This window comes from Lipotes vexillifer, unplaced genomic scaffold, assembly GCF_000442215.2.
Source record: "Lipotes vexillifer unplaced genomic scaffold, Lipotes_vexillifer_v1.1 scaffold308, whole genome shotgun sequence".
Classification (NCBI taxonomy): domain Eukaryota; kingdom Metazoa; phylum Chordata; class Mammalia; order Artiodactyla; family Lipotidae; genus Lipotes; species Lipotes vexillifer.
This window is the reverse complement of record NW_006792985.1, coordinates 1,233,942-1,252,831: the sequence shown is the minus strand read 5'-3', so window position 1 is coordinate 1,252,831 and position 18,890 is coordinate 1,233,942. Positions and strand designations below refer to the sequence as shown.

General features: G+C 42.7%; 1 protein-coding gene across 2 annotated transcripts in view; it reads left to right on the top strand.

The window, feature by feature from the left end:
• The first annotated feature begins 1,630 nt into the window (after nucleotides 1–1,630).
• MSRA (methionine sulfoxide reductase A) overlaps nucleotides 1,631–18,890 on the top strand; it is a 386,217-nt gene continuing 368,957 nt past the window's right edge. The window contains exon 1 of one of the 2 annotated variants that reach the window (XM_007466143.1): nucleotides 1,631–1,836. In XM_007466143.1, coding sequence (XP_007466205.1) covers nucleotides 1,701–1,836 — 136 coding nt within the window. In that variant the 5' untranslated portion in view covers nucleotides 1,631–1,700. The remainder of the gene's footprint in view (nucleotides 1,837–18,890) is intronic. The other variant, XM_007466144.1, reaches the window with a different exon arrangement.

The window sequence follows — 18,890 nt, the reverse complement described above, 5'->3', positions numbered from 1 at the left end:
TAATAAAAGTAACACAGTCATGGGAATACTTGAGAACACTGTAACAATATGTACCATTTCGAACCAGAAGTTTAAAGAAAGTGAAAACCAGTCAACCATTACCATGAACAATAAAACTGCAAACATTTTTTCAATTTTTTTCTAGTCTTTCTTCAGTGGGTGTGCAAGGGGAGGTGTATGCATTATTATATGTGTACTATATACTACACATATACACACTGTAGCTTTGTTGTGGTTTCTTAACATTATGTAAATACTTCTTGACATGAAAAATTCTTCAGTTTTGTGAGTGTGTGTGTATGTGTGTGTCACGTGGGACCGTAGTTCCTGGACCAGGGATGGAACCGGCGCCTACTGCAGTGGAAGCGCGGGGTCTTAACCACCGGACTGCTGGGGAAGTCCCCAAATTCTTCAGTTCTTAATTTCATACAATCAACCACAAAACATAGAAAACACAGACTATTTCCTTTGACAGAAGAACGATCTTACGACCTAGAAGGGACACCTTGTAAAGCTTTCAGGAAAGGCCTGTAGAACCTACTTCGTATAATCTCCTGGCAAAACCAAATAAATTGGAAGTAAAAACCGAGGCACACTACACAGACAGAGCCCGTGTTACAAAACAAACACTTTGACCCAGGCTTTAATGTTACCTGTCTGGCCATATTCTACAATACAGTAGGTCTAATTCTTCTGTCCTCAGGTTACAGTCCAGACTACATGAACACAAAGAGGTAACTAAACAAGATAGAGAGGTAACTAAATCCACTGGGGAGGTTGGCTCAAAGCCTTCTCATTTCTCTGGGTGCTAATCTGAAGTTCCTTCATGAGACTATCCGCCCACTTTGGCAGAACATTCGTGTAAAACCAAAATTTCACATATGCAACTCCCAAGTCACCCATCTGCCTCCACCCACCTTATTTTTGGGGTTGAAAATCTGTCACAGGAGCAAATGTTACGTCCCATGATTTGAGAGCCAAGAATGATCCAATAGAACCCTTAAGTTCACCCGAACTGCGCTAATGGGGTATCAGTGCCTTGTTCCTATTTTTCCCCCTTGTGTTTATCAGTATATTATTTCTATGTGTGTGCATAGAAATATGTGTATATAAAACATTATATTGAATTATCTTCCCTATTCTTAACTTTTTGAAAATTGTGCTTAGTTTTCACTTTGGATAATCATCTTTTTGATAATTTATCATCATAATGGCTCCAGTGGAAACAGATATAGTTACTAGTTTGTAAGGTAGGTAGTCGTACAGCTTACTGGGCACACCGAATTGTTAAGGAGGTTGTGAAATGCGAACGAACTTCAAAGTCAAAAGCCGGGCATTATTTTTTTGGCCCCTGCCGCTTCACGTACTTTGTACCGCCATTACTACACTTGTCTTCCGCCGGGGAACTTTGCACCTAAGGGGAACAAGGAAAACTCGCAGGTGCCTCCCCGGACCCGGCCCCACGCCAGGGCGAGAACACGCCCTCGGTCCCGGCCCGCCCGGCACGAGGCTGAGGTAATCACTCGATTCCGGGGCGGGGGCAGCACAGCCCGCCGCGCACGTGCCCCCCGCTGACCCGCCCGCCCGCCGGCCAGTGCACCCAGCTCCCGCCGCCCCGCGCCGGCCGCCCACTCCGCAGCGGCGCCTCGGCTCCTGACCGCGCCGGTCCGCCCGGCGGCCACTAGGCAAGCCACCCGCCCATGCTCGCCGCCACCAGGACAGCCCGCCAGCCCTTCCAGAGCCTCTTCTCCGTCCGGAGAATGGGTAACTCCGCCTCCAACATCGTCAGCCCCCAGGCGGCCCTGCCGGGCCGGAAGGAGGCGATCGCCGTAGCGGGTAAGGACGCGGGCACGCACCGAGGGCGCGGTCGTCGCCGCTACGCACGCGCATCCTCTGGCAGCCAGAAGGGAGCCGGGGGCCAGCCTCGGGAGGGTCGGCAGCTGGCGTTCTGCGCAGGCGCGGAGGGCGCTGGCAGGGGAGGGGGCCGGGGTAGCTACTCTTTCTTTGTTTGCGTTCTCACCAGCTAAAACAACGCGAAACGCGTTGACTGGACCTACTACGGTGGTATAATTCACCTACAGTGCAAATACCCCGGCGGCTTCAAACTTCGGGCGGGAAAAGCACTGACCAAATTTTCGCCCTTTCCCACGGTGTGCATCCCCTTTCTTTTTGGCACCGGCCTCTGGTATGCAGGCCACTTGCAGCGGTGCTGCGGCGTTGTGTTGTCACTGGAAGCAATGGAATGGTACACAACGATGAATACTGCAGTTTTGAAATTGTTTCTCACTTCACTGTTCTGGTTGTAGGAATTATCCTCAGGCTACCATTATCCTCCAGGACTGCCCGGTTTTCCCCAGTTGGCAGGAGCTGCCCCTGGCCCTGTGCTCCGGGGTTTGCCTGTGTGTGTCAGCCATGCAGAAGAGCTGCGCTTCCCAAACTTAAAAATAATTTTCCAATCTCATACCAATACTTCTGGAGAGTATAATAAAATATATATAAAATATAATAAAAGTGAAATGCTAGAAAAATGAAATAAAATGAATAAAAATGAAAGAAAATATAATAAAAATGAAATGCTAGAAACTGCTCTAAAAGTTTCGAAAGCTTAACTCTAATTTCTGTCTCAGCCCCATAGAAGGTCGCAGATAGCACGTGTCCAACAACCTGAGGACCATACTTTTTGAGAAATATTACCTTGGTGCATTGCTTCTCAAAGTGTAGTCCCAGTGATAACTTTTAAATACGCCCTTCCGGTGATACTAATGCACTCGGTAGTTTGTAAACGGCTGCCTTAGAGGTGTTGGAGGATTAAGCGGTGATTAATCTTTTACATATGGCTTGATGCCAAGATAAATCCTGTATTTACAGTTTTCTAGGGATTCTTCCATCTTTCTTTTCCTTAAAGAATTGTTGAGTATATATAGGAGGAGGTCGTTCTGAGGGTCTGTGTATCATACACAATACTCAGTATGAGAATGGAGAAGGTAGAGGTCTTTGGATTTGAGGCAGTTTGGGAACTGATGCTGTGTGACCTGTTTTTCATTCACCTGCATTAGCAGTTCTGTTTCCTATGTCCCACATCACTTCACTCCCAGCTCATTGATAGCCTTAAAAAGCTTATTTTATTTTTGACTCAAATTCAGAGAATGAGTTTCGAAAAAAAAAAAAAATCCAGATTATCTTTAACTCTGTCTCTAAATTATATAACCCCATTATCTAAACTTTATCTTGAAAGAGAATTCCCTTTTAACAAACTAGGATTCATAAATGGATATTTAAAGGCAATACTTCTCAATGCTGCACTTTCCCAGCTTGTATGAAACTTCCTCTTTACACACTACAGTGTCTGTGGTATGTCCTCCTAGACATCTAAAAACAAACAAACCGAAAACTCCTGATCAGATTTCCAAACTGGTTCAGGGTTAAAACTGACCACAATTTAGTTCTCTTTTATCTTAACCAGAGTCTTCGCACTCAATTCTTTAGTGTATAAATGCCACTTCTGGTAAAAGATTAACATGACAGAAACAAGCCAACGATTTCTTTTTCTATCCATCTAATAACTCTGACTGCAAAACCTCAGGACTTGGTTCTTGTCCAGGCTCTTCTGCCTTTTTATATAGCCATGCATACATTGCTATATCTGGACCAGTGAACTGTTTTTTTTGGTGTAGGGCCAAGCCTATAAGGCACATGTCCTTTTTGTTCAGCTGTTGTAACTTCCACCCCCGCAAATACTTAAATTTTAGATTGTGGCCTTTCCTATCTCTACCCCTGGTACTCCTGCCTTGACAGGTTGCCGAAGGTTCTGATTGGCCCAAGAAATGGGCAGTGTTACCTCTTTGGTGGGTTTTCAGTGGCTGTAAGATAGAAGCTTAGGGACTTAATATTATTGTTTTGAAAGTTAAATTCATCTCTACTCCAACCTCCAATCTGTTTTAACAGCTTTTCACCTTTCTGTATTACCCCTGTCTATGTCTGTTGTTATTTGTACCCTACCCTTAGTTAATTTATAAAGGTAACATGGTTTCAAGAAAAATACTAATGATATTTTAATTTTGTTCTAGAACAGGATGCACTAATTTAAAAAATTCATATGGAAAAATAAACAGGAATAGTTAATGGTAACTGTTAAAGAAGGGCAAAGAGGGACAACTAGCCCTTGTACATAGTAAAAGTGAAGCTTAATAATTTAAACAGTGTGGGTCTGGTCCATGAATAGATAGGTCGATAGAAAGATCAGAAATTCTCAAATACGTATGAGAATGTAGCATATGGTACAGGTGACATCTCAAATCAGTGGGAAAAGATGGAATATTCAATAAATGGTTATGGGACAACTGAGTAGCCATATGGAAAATAAACAAACAAAAAACCAAAAAGAAACCCCACCAAAGTTGGATCTGTACTTCACATCTTAAACCAGGATACGTTCCAAAAGATATGTGTTGATAATAGCTCACTCTTATTGAGTGTTTACTATATGCCAGACACTGTAGTAATTGATTTACATTTACTAATACGTTTAGTCTTCACAACAACCTGAGGAGGTGGCAACCTGTTATTATCCCCACTTGTAGGTGTGGAAACTGAGGCCTATAGAGTTTAGGTGACTTATACAAGGTCATATAGCTAATAAGTAGTGGATCTGGGATATGCATATAGGCAGTTTGCCTCTAGGGTTTGTGATCTTAACTACTATAGGTACTGTTTTTTCATTCAGTTAAATGTAAAAAATGAAATAATTTAAGGATGAGCAAGGGAGAATTCCTTTAGAAAGGAAAGCCTTTCTAACCATGACTTGAAAATCAAAAGACTTAAAAAACTGATAAATTAGATCACAACAAAATAAAAATCTTCTGCAGGCAAAAATTACCACGAGCAAATTCAAAAGACAAACTGGGGTAAATATTTGCAACTCATATCGTAGGTGAAGGACTAATCTCCCTGATATATAAGAAGCTTCTAGAAGATAATAAGAAAACACCAACATCCATTAGAAAAATAGACAAAGGTTATGAGCAGTTTACAGAAAAGGAAGTATAATTGGCTCTTAAACATATAAAAAGATGCTCAGCTTCATTCATAATGAGGAGAATGCAAATACCATTTTTCATTCTTCAGACTGGCAAAAATCCAGAAATTTGATGATACACTTTGTTGTAAATCCTTAAGGGAGAAGACGCTCTTGTACATAGCTGGCAAGAATGTAAATTGGCTCAACTCTTATGGAAGGCAATTTGGCCATATCTGTCAAAAATTTAAATGTGTATACCTTTTGACCCAGGAATTGAATTTCTGGGAATTTATCCTACAGATATACTTGCATTCGTGCCAAATGATGACTGTACCAGGTTATTCACTGCAGCTTTTCTTGCAGTAGTCAAAGATTGGAAACAACCCAAATGCCCATCAATAGGGGCTAGTTAAATTAATTATGGTTCATCCTCACGATGAAATATGCAGCTGTAAAAAAGAACATGGAATATCTATATGAATGGGTATGGAGAGATTGCCAAGATACAGTGTTAGGTGAAAAATGCAAGGTCAGAACAGTGTTATATGTTAACTTTTGTGTGAACAGGGAGGATAATAATAATATTTATGCACAAAGAAACTTTGGAAGGATAGATGAGAAAGTAACGGCCACGGAGAGGGCGATGCAGTGAGCTGATGGTGGAGGGGAAGACACAGCTGGGAGACTTGACTCCGTGCTTTTTTAAAACTTTTGGTTCTTATAATGTGACTACATTATTGAATTAAGTAACTCCACTTTGAAGATGATCTCTTTCTGCTGTTTTTAGTCTAATTGACCACCTTTCTATCATCTTTTTTTCATTCCTATTTCAAGTTCTTTTTTTTCCTTTTTAAATTTTGCTCTCTTTTTCATGTCAAGTTCTGTTTTTCTTCCCCAACTTGCTTTTGTAATCAAAATCCACATTTTGGCGTGATTTAAAAATCTAAATTTAGAGGGTGAAATTGGAATAAGTTAATCCAAATCATTTTACATTTCATAAATATTCATTTTTATTGAAGTGTCAATTGTGGTGGCATCATTTATACAAAGAAAAGATCCTTGGGGACAAATTCCTTCCACTATTATGTAGAAGGCATTATGTGTATTTCTTTTATTTTGAGTGATGTACATAGACTTTTAAAAGAAAATCATGGAAAACAAATTTCCTTTTAGAAAAATTTTCACCAGTGTGTGATTAACTTCTAAATTGTAGGACACAGAGCTATTATCTCTCCTCTTTGCATCCTGTCTAAAGCTCTTTATTTTACCCCCTGTTTCAGAATCCTCAGTACTTCCCTGAAGTCCCTGGGATAAGGGTATTCCATATCTCCCACCATCTGACCCTTACCTTCCCAGCCTTTTTTCCTACTGTGCCCCTATAGAACCCCATCTTCTGGCTAGCATGTGTTTCAGTGTTTTGCCTATGGAAACATTAATGTGATTTTACCCAAGTGGGTTCCACACTCTAATCTTTTCATTTAGTCATTCATTAAATGTTTATTAAATGCCTGCGTGGGTAAAATATTGTGTTTTCCATATATCCTTATCCTGCTCTTCCTCAAAACTTGCCCTGCTTGAATTCCATTTCTCCTATAAACCCATGCCTTTCCTCTCCAACCTAAGCAATCCCTTTCTTCTCTACTAGACAAATAATTTTGAACTATTTTATGAATCCTTCTATCAGATCTTGCATTGCTACTGAGGTGCTTTTTTGCTACCCAAGTTATTAAATCTCTGTCTTATTGTAGTAGGGGCGGGGTGGGTGTGCAGCCGTTATCACGAGACCTTTAGCGCGTCAGTTAGAGGTCCCACTCTGCCAGCAGTCAGCCTGACAGTGGTCCTCAAGGCAGACAGTGCAGTGAGAGGCCGATCGTGGCCGTTTCCCCAGAGCCCTCCAGGCCCTCCAGCCTTGGGGCTGGCGGGTGAGCTGGGGGCTCAGGGACAGGCTGAGGGCTATGTCCCGCAGAGCCCCAGAGCCCATGCCACGGCTGCCTGCTGGCCGGGCCCAGGCCTTGAGGCAGCAGCGAACATCTCCCCCATCCCCACCTCTGCCAGCTAAAGGGGGTGGCTGTCTGCATGGGTGGCAGTCCACGGAGGCCTCAGCAACTGGAGTATACGGACACTGCCATCAAGGTAACAGCTTCAGCCAGCTTCAGCCTCTCTGTTCAAGTTTCAAAAATTGGTCCAGCTGAGGTCAGTTGTCTACCCCTAGGAGGTGGCCATAGGTCAGGGTTAAGTTGCAAGGACATTGCACAGCATTACTTCAGGTCCATCTCTGTGGTTGGGCTATTCTCAAAGAAGGGCAGTTGTCGTGAGCTGGGAATTCACCTGATGGGTATTTGCTACAAGAGGTATTACATTGATCCTACACAAATGATTCTCTCCAGTTTAAATGCAAAGCCTGAGGGCCGGCTGGATCCTGGGCGCCTTGCCCCCTCAGTGATGACAGCTGGGCAAGGTCTGGGGACCTGGCCCTGAGGGCAACGCCAGCTGAGATCTGACTCTTTAGCCCGGCCTGGGCGCTGGCGGGAGGACCCAGACTGGGTGCTGGACAGGGTGCTGGACTGCTGGGCAGGGTAACTAGCTGGTGCAGGGACCCCCCCTCCTCTCAGCCAGGGCCTGGACCTCGGAGGGCGAAAGTTGAGCCTTGGGACCTTGCCCTCTCTTGTCAGGACAGAGAATAACATTTGTTTTGGTGAAGGTTTACAGGAGCGTCATGACCTGACGTGACCCAACCTCAGGAACAAAGGATCTGACACCAAAACGTTTGCGACAGCTAACCACGCGCCTCCCTCACCTTTCCTATAAAAAGGCTTTGCTGAAAGCGTTCTGGGAGTTCGGGGTTTCTAAAGCATGGGCCGCCTGTCTCCTTGCATGGCCCTGCAGTAAACCTTCATCTGCTCCAAACTCTGACGTTTTGGTATTGTTTGGCCTCACTGTGCGTCGGGCACACAGACTTGTGTTTGATAACATTATCTCCCCATATGAGTGTGAGCTCCCCAGAAGGATGTCTGTCCAGAGTGGGGAGCCATGTTTCACTCCTTAAAGGGAGGGGCTGGACCATGTTTGACACTTATTTTATCCTGTGGTCTGTAGCACTTCACAAAGGGTACTGCCTGCCTGCATCAGACACTCAGTAATGTTTTGTGGATATTGGGGGAGAATGTGGTTAATGCCTGAAAACAAAGACCAAAAAGGTGTTTTTTTTATGTGACCATCGTGTGACCAATGGTGACCCAGAGAAGCTAGCAAAAACATAATGTTTTATCCATGGGGTACATATTCTGAATTTTTTTTCCACTAGTGGTGGTGGATTTGTGCTGATTTCAGAATTCCCTTTCAGTCACTCTTGTGACCCGTGGTAAACTTCTCGACTGGCCAGGATGAATGATGGGAAGCCCCTTGTCTTCAAACCTCTGAGCAGGGACGTGCTAGGGACCTGCAGCAGCAGTGGGGAAAAGGGTGTCATGCTCAGCACAGCCCTTGGGGGGCCCCGTCCTGCTCCCCTCTGGCTCAGGGGACACAGCGAGCTCCTGTAGCAGCTGGGGAGGGTGGAGAGTGATGACAGCTGGGTGAGGAGACTCAGCCTGTGACATGAGTCCCAAGAGAGCCAGCAGCCTCCAGGCCCTCAGCAAGGACCACAGTGAAGGCCTCTTTGCCGAGCTTGGTCTGGCCCCTTCACAGACCCCAGTGGCCTGGGAGCTGTCACCCCTGCTGCCTTGGCAGATGACCAGGCCCCTTCTCATACTACAGCAGCTGGCTGTAGCCCCTGCCATCCTGTGCCAGCCCAGATCTTGAACTCTGGCACTGTACGAAAGACTGAATTCTGCAGAAGATGGTTTCAGGTGTCAACGTGAGGAAGAAACGTTGTGGATCCTCTATGTCCTATTCTTTCATCTTTCTTCCCTCATAAATCTGCAGTTTGTCTGAGAGCATCAGAATATCTAATGTTTTAGGAAATAGTAGCATTGGAGTACACACTACTTCAGGGCAGGATTCTGTCTTATTCTTTGTGTCTGGAACACAGTAGGTTGACAATAAATATTTGCTGAATGACTGTAGCATATTATGTTGTGATCTCTTTGATGGGCAGGCCCCTCAAAGACATACCTGTGTTGTGATACAGAATAGATAGTCAATAGCTGTTTGAATGGGTTCTAGGTACTTTCTCCATAAGCATCTTAGCTGTAGACATCTTTGCTGCAAGCATTTTTTGCTGCAGAACTAACTGGCAGTTTTGCTGTGAAAGATTAAATAACTGGTTGACAATTTTTGGTTTGACAGTTTGGTTTTAACTGGTTGAAATGCGTTAGCATTTCTTCCACTTAGTGACATTATTGATGGCTTTTCTGAGCTGACAGATGACAGTGATTTGCCCCAAGAGTAGGTTTTTTAGTTTGAAACACACTGCATTGGAGGAGGAAGAGACTGAGGACCTCAAAGGTGCAGAGTTGAACCCACGTTTCCCATAGAACTTTGGAGCATCTATCAATGGACATGTGCTAACATGCTAAGAACACACAACAGAGTAGAGGCTTTCACAAGGCAACACAGAGCTCAGTTACAAATACGCATGCTAGTGTTTGGAAACTGATTCCTCTCAATGAAGGAAGAAATTTTAGTGAAAATTTGTCTGATGCTGAACAAGGAAATGAATCAACAGCAAGAATAAAATATATAACGCAATGAATGAAAGACTTGGAAGACGAGTTTTCAGGTACAACCTACAAAGTAAAATCAGTTATTTGGGCAGTATCGCCATGAATCTACACTTCTCATGTTTTATTACGTCCTTTTTAATGTCCCTCTTTTAGTTTTCATTATTTTATCTTTCAGGGCAAAATTGCCTTACGTCCAATTAGTTAACCCAGTGGAAATGTTTGTGGCAAAAATGCATCAGGGGGCTTCCCTGGTGGCGCAGTGGTTGAGAGTCCTCCTGCCAGTGCAGGGGACACGGGTTCGTGCCCCGGTCTGGGAAGATCCCACATGCCACGGAGCGGCTGGGCCCGTGAGCCATGGCCGCTGAGCCCGCGCGTCCCTCCAGAGCCTCTGCTCCGCAGCGGGAGAGGCCACAGCAGTGAGAGGCCCGTGTACCACAAAAGAAAAAAAAAAAGCATCAGGCAACATTGTCTCTGGCAAGAATGCTTATGATGAAAGCACTGGACACGGGTTGAGTAATGGAGAGGAGAATAGCACATTGAAGAAGACAGGAAGGGTGGGAGCCTGGGGACTTGGGATTGCCACTGTTTGCTTGTTTCTGTGTTAACAGTCTTTCCTATTGTACCGGAAAGCTGTATTACCTAGATAGCATTTCGACAGCCAAGTGGAAATGTATGTGATAAGGAGTGGGCCATGTTTGAAGAATGGAGCATCAGTCCACCCTTGGTACGTGATGGCAGCCTCCTTAGCTGTCACTTCTTCCTCCCTGGAGATCAGAGCATCAGCCCAGGCTCGGCTGCACAGAGCTGAGTTTTCTCCATGCTGCCCAGACCTTTGGTTATGGCAGATTTCTAGTAGGCTGTGGGTTTGTCATCATGGGGTAGTTAAGCTAAGAGATGGTGAGAGGTTGGGAGAGTCTGACATCTGCCTTGTCTTTGAATAAGTGGAATTGGCATTTGCTGGCATCACCCCTGTCGTTGCCTGCATTTTACTGCTTTACTCTTTGTACCGTCTTCTCCTGGCTGGCTGGCTAGCTTCTTCCCAGCCACTCTCATCTGTGCATGGCTTCTGAAAGCTAGATCTCATCTTGCAAAAGTTCCGCTTCCCATTTCCAAATTCTTAGAGGATATGTATGTCCGGCCATAACCCCAAACTCAGTTCTAAGACCAAACTTACCATTTTCCCTTCAAAACACTGGATACATATTTTAATTTCCCCATTTCTGTCGTGGCACTACTCTCCCCCAAACCTTAGCCACATTCATCTTTGATCCTTGCCTCTGTATTTAAACTGGTCCTCTTCCAGTAAGTCTTGATTGTTCCTTGCCTTCTGTATTAGTCAGGGTTTTCCAGAGAAACAGAACAATATATATATATAGTATGAGGGACTGGAGCACATGATTATGGAGGCTGAAAAGTCCAAGATCTGCAGTCTGCAAGCTGGAGGCCCAGGAGAACTGGTGATGTAATTCAGTCCAACCCTGAAAGCTGAGAACCAGGGGAGCCAATGGTGTAAGTTCCAGTCTGAGTCTTAAAGCCTGAGAACAAGGAGCATCTGATGGCAGGAGAAGATAGATATTCCAGCTCAGATAGAGAGAGTGACTTCCCCCTTCTTCCATCTGTTAGTTCTAATCCGATTGGATTGAATGAGCACCCCCCACCCCCACCCCCCGTATTGGTGGGATCATCTTCTTTACTCAGTGTACCAACTCAAATGCTAATCTCTTCTGGAAGCACCTTCACAATACACACGGAAATAATGTTTTACCAGCTATCTGGGTATCCTTTAGCCCAGTCAGCTTGGCACAGAAAACTAATCATCACATTTGCCTTGTTAACTGCTTTCAGTCTTCCCAGTCTGTCATGAGCACCACTACCAGGCATCTTTTAAACCTCAGATTTCTGTCACTGCTAAGAAAACAGCAGTAACTGTGTGATCTGGGTGATGACTTTCTTCATCCTGGGGTTAGAAACATTCTTTGACTTGCCGCTAATCTCAGTGTTCCTGATCTCTGCTTCCACTGCTGAGGCTGACTTCTACTCTTAGTACCTTCCTCTGGGAGGTTTGCTTTTTACCTCATAGCCCATCTCAGTCTTCCTGGGCCTTTCAAGGCTAATCTCAGTTCTTCCCCTTCCATGCTGCCTTTCTGGGGACTGTTTCAGCATAGATTGCTCTCAGAACTGGAGGTGGAGCTAGGGCTTTGAGGCCTTGTTTTACACTTTCATTCCAGTGTGTCTTCTTAGGGACATAAAGGTTGAGTTCCTTTAATGCATTTGGAGCTCAGAGATTGCCATTGTTCTCCCTTGCGTTTCCTGAACTTCTAACCTGGTTACGGTGCCCTGTGGGCATGACCAGAGCTCTTGGATTACAACGGTCAGGCTGCTTGGTCTTCTGGTAACTTCCTCTCTGGATGTCCTATCAAAACGTTCTTCCCATTTGGTGAGATAGTTGACTACTTTGATCATGATGCTGTTAAAATAAGCTGAGGCATATTAAAACTTTTAAGAGTCTATTTGAGCAAAAACTGATTCGAATTGGGCAGCATCCCATCTAGCTGGTAGAAAGGGGCTCTGAGGAGCCATACAAAATGAAAGATTTTTATAGCCAGAAGGAAGCGGGAACAAGGAAGTTGTACTAGGCAGGGTGGTCATGGCAAGGTTACTTTCCTCTAGGGGATGGCAGGAGATTCCTGATTGGTTCTTAAACCATTTCTCTCTCACTTCTGGGAGACCCAAAACTGTAGCCAAGGTAAATCTCGGTTTGGTGACGTGGGGCTTAGCATAAGTGACTTTATTTGGGGACTATTTTTTGTTGGTTTTTAAACAATGCCAAATGCTTGATTTTACCTTGACCAGAGACTGCCATAGCCTCTGAACCAGCTGGGACCTCTTCTGTAAGCTGGATCGCTTCTAAAATGTTGAACAAGGTTATTGCCCTTCACAGAGAAAGACACGGTTCCTTACTTTCTGTAGGACTTCTGTACCATTTCATGTGAGCATATCTACGGAGTTTCGCAGCAGGGTATATTTCTGATCCAGTAGCTTGTTGAATAAGTGTGTTAAATTTACATTGTAATACAGCAAAGACTGGTAATAGTGAAACTGGAAGAAATGTAGAGTTACAATATGTTTTGATGGCTATTTTATCATTACATTTTTTAAAAATGAGAATGAAATTCAGAAACATTGAATGTCTTCCCAGAGCATGTATATAAAATGAAATCTTCTGAAAATATTACCATGGTAAGGTAATAACATTAGTGTTGAATTTTCCTCTGGAACTTTTTCATATTTTAGCTTTAATCTTTTTTTTTTTTTAATTTGTAGTTTACTCTTAGGTAATTTATAGTTTGCTTAGGTCAAACACAATGTGAAAAATTAAAAAGCATTGTTCACACGAGGCCAAAAATTATTCTTTGGCCAACTGAAGAAAATTTGATATTTTAACAGACATACTGTAGTTAGCAGATGAAAAGAAAACCACATTAGGGTTTGCCGAATGAATCAGCCAGCTTTCAGAGTCCCGGAGAAAACACTGCATGGCTGCAAACCTCCATTTCCTCATCTCTTCTTAAGAACCAATTCATGAAGAGCTACGTCATCTAGCAGGAAGCCCAATGTAACAACTCCTGCTTGGTCCTTGGGGTTCCTGGCCCACCACTTAGCATTCCTCGCACACCGAGCTGTGTGCACTGGCACGAAGCAGCCACACGGAGCTGCCCGCTTCCCCCACCGAGGCTGCAGCCGGCCTGATAACAGCCCTGCTCACCAGCTCACCAGGGTCTCTCCCTGACAACCGGAGGCAGGTTGCCGGGAAACCACATCCCTCCAAGAGGAGACCCTGCACCCAACTGCCTCTGCATGTAAAAGAGGTTGGAGGAGCTCCTTGCAGATAACTTTATTTTCAGAAATTAAAAAAAAAATTTTTTTTCTTTTTCAGGATGATGCTCATCCTAAGAAGTACTGTGGATTTATTTTGATAAATGGAATAAAAGGGAATAATTATTTTCTGGTGAAAATTAGGTATTGGATGAGTAAGATTATATAGCTGTTTGCTGCAGTAGTTTGGGGGAAACATATAGGAATAAGCTATATAAATTTAAATATGAATTTCCAGGGGCAAGATATGAGCCAGGGGATTTATACGAATATGATGGAACTTAAGCTTTAACTATTTTGGTTCATTGAAAGCCCGATGCTTATGTTTTTCAGAATAAGGAGATTGATTAAAGAGCTGAAACCTAGGTTTCTTTTTCTGTGTGTGTTTGCTTTGGAACTTGTAGGATGGTTGATAAACTAAATTGATATAATTAATAAAATGAAGATTCTCTACTGTTTACTCTCTTAGAAAGGAACCAAGGGGTCTTTGCTCTCAGCCTCTGGTTTCTCTTCCCAGGAAGTCTGGTAATAGGCTATTCTTGCTGGTCCTACCCCCAGTCTTGAGATGACTTCTCTTTGCTTCAGGGCCTTTATTACTTAAACCTTAATTTTTTTTTTTTTTTTTGCGGTACGCGGGCCTGTCACTGCCGTGGCCTCTCCCGCCGCGGAGCACAGGCTCTGGACATGCAGGCCGAGCAGCCACGGCTCATGGGCCCAGCCGTTCCACGGCACGGGGGATCCTCCCAAACTGGGGAACGAACCCGCGCCCCCTGCATCGGCAGGCGGACTCCCAACCACTGCGCCACCAGGGAAGCCCAAACCTTAAATTTTTATTCATATTTTTGCTCAAAGTTTGATCTGTAAGTTTTTAATCATTTTTATCCTCTTCTCCCAACTTCCCAAGTAACCACTGTCCAAAACCAAGAGAGCATTCTTCAGTGCCTTTCTCCACATCCATAAAATGATATGTAAACACTCACATTATTTATTGTTGGTATTTTATAAAAATGAATCAACTTATATTCTCTGTATCTCACTTTTCTCACTTAATAGTACATTATGGAAATATCTCCAGGTCAGCTGGTATATCTTAACATGTTCTTTTTAACAATATTAATAGGCTTAATTTTTTGGAGCAGTTTAAGGTTTACAGAGAAATTGAGTGAAAAGTACAGAGAGTTCCCATATACACATGCCCCTCCTCCCCAAGTTTCCCCTGTTGTTAACATTTTGCTTTAGATGGTACATGTTACAATTGATGAGCCAATATCAATACACAATTATTAACTAGTCCATACTTTACATTAGGGTTCATTCTATGTGTTTTGACAAAATGACAGGTATCCGCTGTTACAGTATTGTATAGAGTAGTTTCACTCACCTAAAAATCTGCATGTTCCACCTAGTCTTCCCTCCTCCCTGATGAACCCCTGGCAACCACTGATCTTTTTACTGTTTCCATAATTTTGCCTTTTCAAAAATATCATATAGTTGGAATCATATAGTATGCAGCCTTTTCAGGTTGGCTTCTTTCACTTAGCAGTAAGCATTTTGGGTTCCTCCATATCTTTTTTTTTTTTTTCCTTGCGTTATGCGGGCCTCTCACTGTTGTGGCCTCTCCCATTTGCGGAGCACAGGCTCCGGACGCGCAGGCTCAGCGGCCACGGCTCACGGGCCCAGCCGCTCCGCGGCACGCGGGATCCTCCCGAAACGGGGCACGAACCCGCGTCTCCTGCATCGGCAGGCGGACTCTCAAGCACTGCGCCACCAGGGAAGCCCCCTCCATATGTTGATAGCTCATTTCTTTTTAGTGCTGAATAATACTCCGTTGTATGGATTTATCACATTTTTATCCATTCACCAGTTGAAGAGCATCTTGGTTGCTTCCACGTTTTGGCAGTTATGAATAAAGTTATTGTAAACATTCTTATATAGGTTTTCGTGTGAACATAAGTTTTTAACTCCTTTGGGTGAATACCACAGACCACAGTTGCTGGTTCATATGGTAAGAGTATGTTTAGTTTTGTAAGAAATTGCCAAACTGTGTTCCAAAGTGGACCATTTCACATTCTCATCAGCAGTGAATAAGATTCCTGTTGATTCACATCCCTGTCAGTATTTGGTTTAGTCAGTGTTTTACATTTTAGCCATTCTAAAGGTATGAAGGTGGTATTTCATTGTTGTTTTAATTTGCAGTTCCTTAATGACATATGATGGACATCTTTGCACATGCTTATTTATCATCTGTATATCTTCTTTGGTGAAGTATCTGTTTATGTCTTTTGCCTACTTTTTAATTGGATTTTTAATTTTCTTACTGCTGAGTTTTAAGAGTTCTTTTTATATTTTGGATAGCAGTCCTTTATCAGATACGTATTTTGCAAATATTTTCTTCCAGACTGTGGCCTGTCTTCGTATACTCTTGACAGTGTCTTTTGCAGAGCAGACATTTTAAATTTTAATGAAGCCCAGCTTATCAATTTTTTCTTTCATGGATCACATTTTTGGTGTAGTTTCTAAAAATTCATTTCCAAATCTAAGGTCACTGGTATTTTCTCATGTTACTTTCTAGAAGCTTTACAGATTTGCATTTTAAATTTTGAGTTAATTTTTGTGAAAGATGTAAGGTCTGGGTCTAGATTATTATTATTATTATTTTTTTGCATGTGAATGTCCAGTTGTTCAAGCACCATTTTCAAAAGACTATCTTTGTTCCATTGCATTGGCTTTCCTCCCTTGTCAAAGGTCAGTTGACTATATTTGTGATTGTTTCTGGGCTCTTTATTCCGTTCTGTTGATCCATTTGTCTGTCCTTTCACCATTACCACACTGTCTTGATTATGGTAGTTTTATGGTAAGTCTTGAAGTTGGGTAGTATCAGTCCTCTGTCATTGTTCTTCTTCAGTGTTGTGTTGGCAGCTCTGGCTCTTTTGCCTCCATGTGAACTTTAGAATCATTTTGTCCATATCCGCGAAATAACTTGCTGGGATTTTGATTGGGATAGTGTTGAATCTATAGATCAAGTTGGGAAGACCTGACATCTTGGCAGTATTGAGTCTTCCTATCCAGGTGCATGGAATATCTCTACATTTATTTAGATATTCTTTGATTTCTTTCATCAGAATTTTGTGGTTTTCCCCATATAGATCTTATACATATTTTGTTAGATTTAAACCTCAGTATTTAATTTCCTTTAGTGCTAATGTAAATGGTATTATGTTTTTAAATTTCAAGTTCCAGTTGTTCACTGTTGGCATATAAGACAACATTTAACTTCAGTATATTAACCTTATATCCTGTAACCTTACTATAATTGCTTATTAATTCTAGGAGTTTTTTTTTCTTCAATTCATTGAGATTTTCTACACAGTCATGTCATCTGCAAACAAAGACATCTTTATTTCTTTTTTCCCAATCTGTATACCTTTTATTTCCTTTTCTTATTGGCATTAGCTAGTACTTCCAGTATGATGTTGAAATAGGAGTGGTGAGAGGGGACATCCTTGTCTTATTCCTGATCTTAGTGGTAAAGCATCTAGTTTCTCACCATTAATTATCATGTTAATGTAGGTTTTTTGTACATGTTCTTTATCAGGTTGGGGAAGTTCCCCACTATGCTTAGTTTGCTGAAATTTAATATGTTGTTTTTAATGGTTGCATAATAGCTCATGGTATGTATGTACCACAGCTTATTAAAATAAACAAAGCTAATCTTTTTTTTTGCGGTACGCGGGCCTCTCACTGCCGTGGCCTCTCCCGTTGCCGAGCACAGGCTCCAGACGCACAGGCTTAGCGGCCGTGGCTCACGGGCCCAGCCGCTCCGCGGCATGTGGTATCTTCCCGGACCGGGGCACGAACCCGTGTCCCCTGCATCGGCAGGCGGACTCTCAACCACTGCGCCACCAGGGAAGCCCCAAAGCTAATCTTTTTATCAGTTATTAAGGGTTTGGCTCCAGTAGCACTGTAGATATGTTTATTAATCATGGTATGTGATATATGTACTGTAAGCACTTAGGAATACCTTCCCCGTAAATCTAGCCAAAGGAGATAAAGTTGGTGCCAGGTTATGCAGTGCCTCAAAGCCAACGTAAGTAAGGAGTTTGGATCAGAATGGAAAATGGGAAAAATGTAGGTTCTGTGGTGATACATACTCTGGGGGGACATCAGAGGTTCAGACATGCAGATGCTTACTGTCTGTCTATGAAGTATAAGCATTCTATGGGTCTTGGATGCTTGCTAGTACAATTTGGATTGTTTTCTAGATACAGCTGGGCAGCCAGGTTGTGGAATTATTTATTCTGAGACCTTAAAGGTCAGTTTGCATCTAGAGTTATGACCTGGTTACATTTAATGAACTGGACTAGAAAGTTTTATACCTTTACTATAAACCAGAGATTGGCAGAATATGGTCTGTGGGTCAAATTTGGCCTATAGTCTGTTTTTTTAAAAATTAAACTTTTTATTTTGAGATAATTATAGATTCACGTACAGTTGTAAAAAATTATACGGAGAGATTCTGTGTACCTTTTACCCAGTTTCCCCAATGGTAACATCTTGGAAATCTGTTGTGCACAATTAAGATATTGACAGTGATAGAGTCAATATACAAAACAGTTTTGTCACCACAAGGATCCCCTGTGTTGCCCCTTTATAGCCACTCCCACCTCCTTCCTTCCCTCCCCACCCCCCATCCCTAATACCTGGCAACCACTAATCTATTCTCCATGTCTATAATTTTATCATATCAAGAATGTTATATAAATGGAATCATACAGCATGTAACTTTTGGGGGTTGCTTTTTTCAGTCAACATAATTCCCTGGAGGTTTGTTGAAGTTGTTGCACGTGTCAGTGTCAATACTTTGTTCCCTTTTATTGCAGAGTAGTATCCCAGGGTATGAATGTACCACAGTTTGTGTAACCATTCACCCACTGAAAGACATCTGGATTGTTTCCAAGTTTTGGCTATTATGAATAAATCTGTTATGAACATTTGTGTACAGTTTTTTTATGTGAACATAGTTTTCATTTCTCTGAGATCAAGGCCCAAGAGTGCAATTGCTGGATCATACGGTAGTCACATGTTTAGTTTTATAAGAAAATGCCAGAATATTTTTCCAGAGTGGTTGTACCATTTTACATTCCCATCAGCAGTGTCTGAGTGATTCTGTCTGTTCATCCTTGCCAGCCATTTGTTGTTGTCACCATTTTTTATTTTAGCCATTCTGATAGGTGTGTAGTGATATCTCATCATGGTTAAAATTTTTACTTCCCTCAAGGCTAATGATGTTGAACACCTTTTCAGGCGCTTTCATGTCATTTGTGTATCCTCTTCAA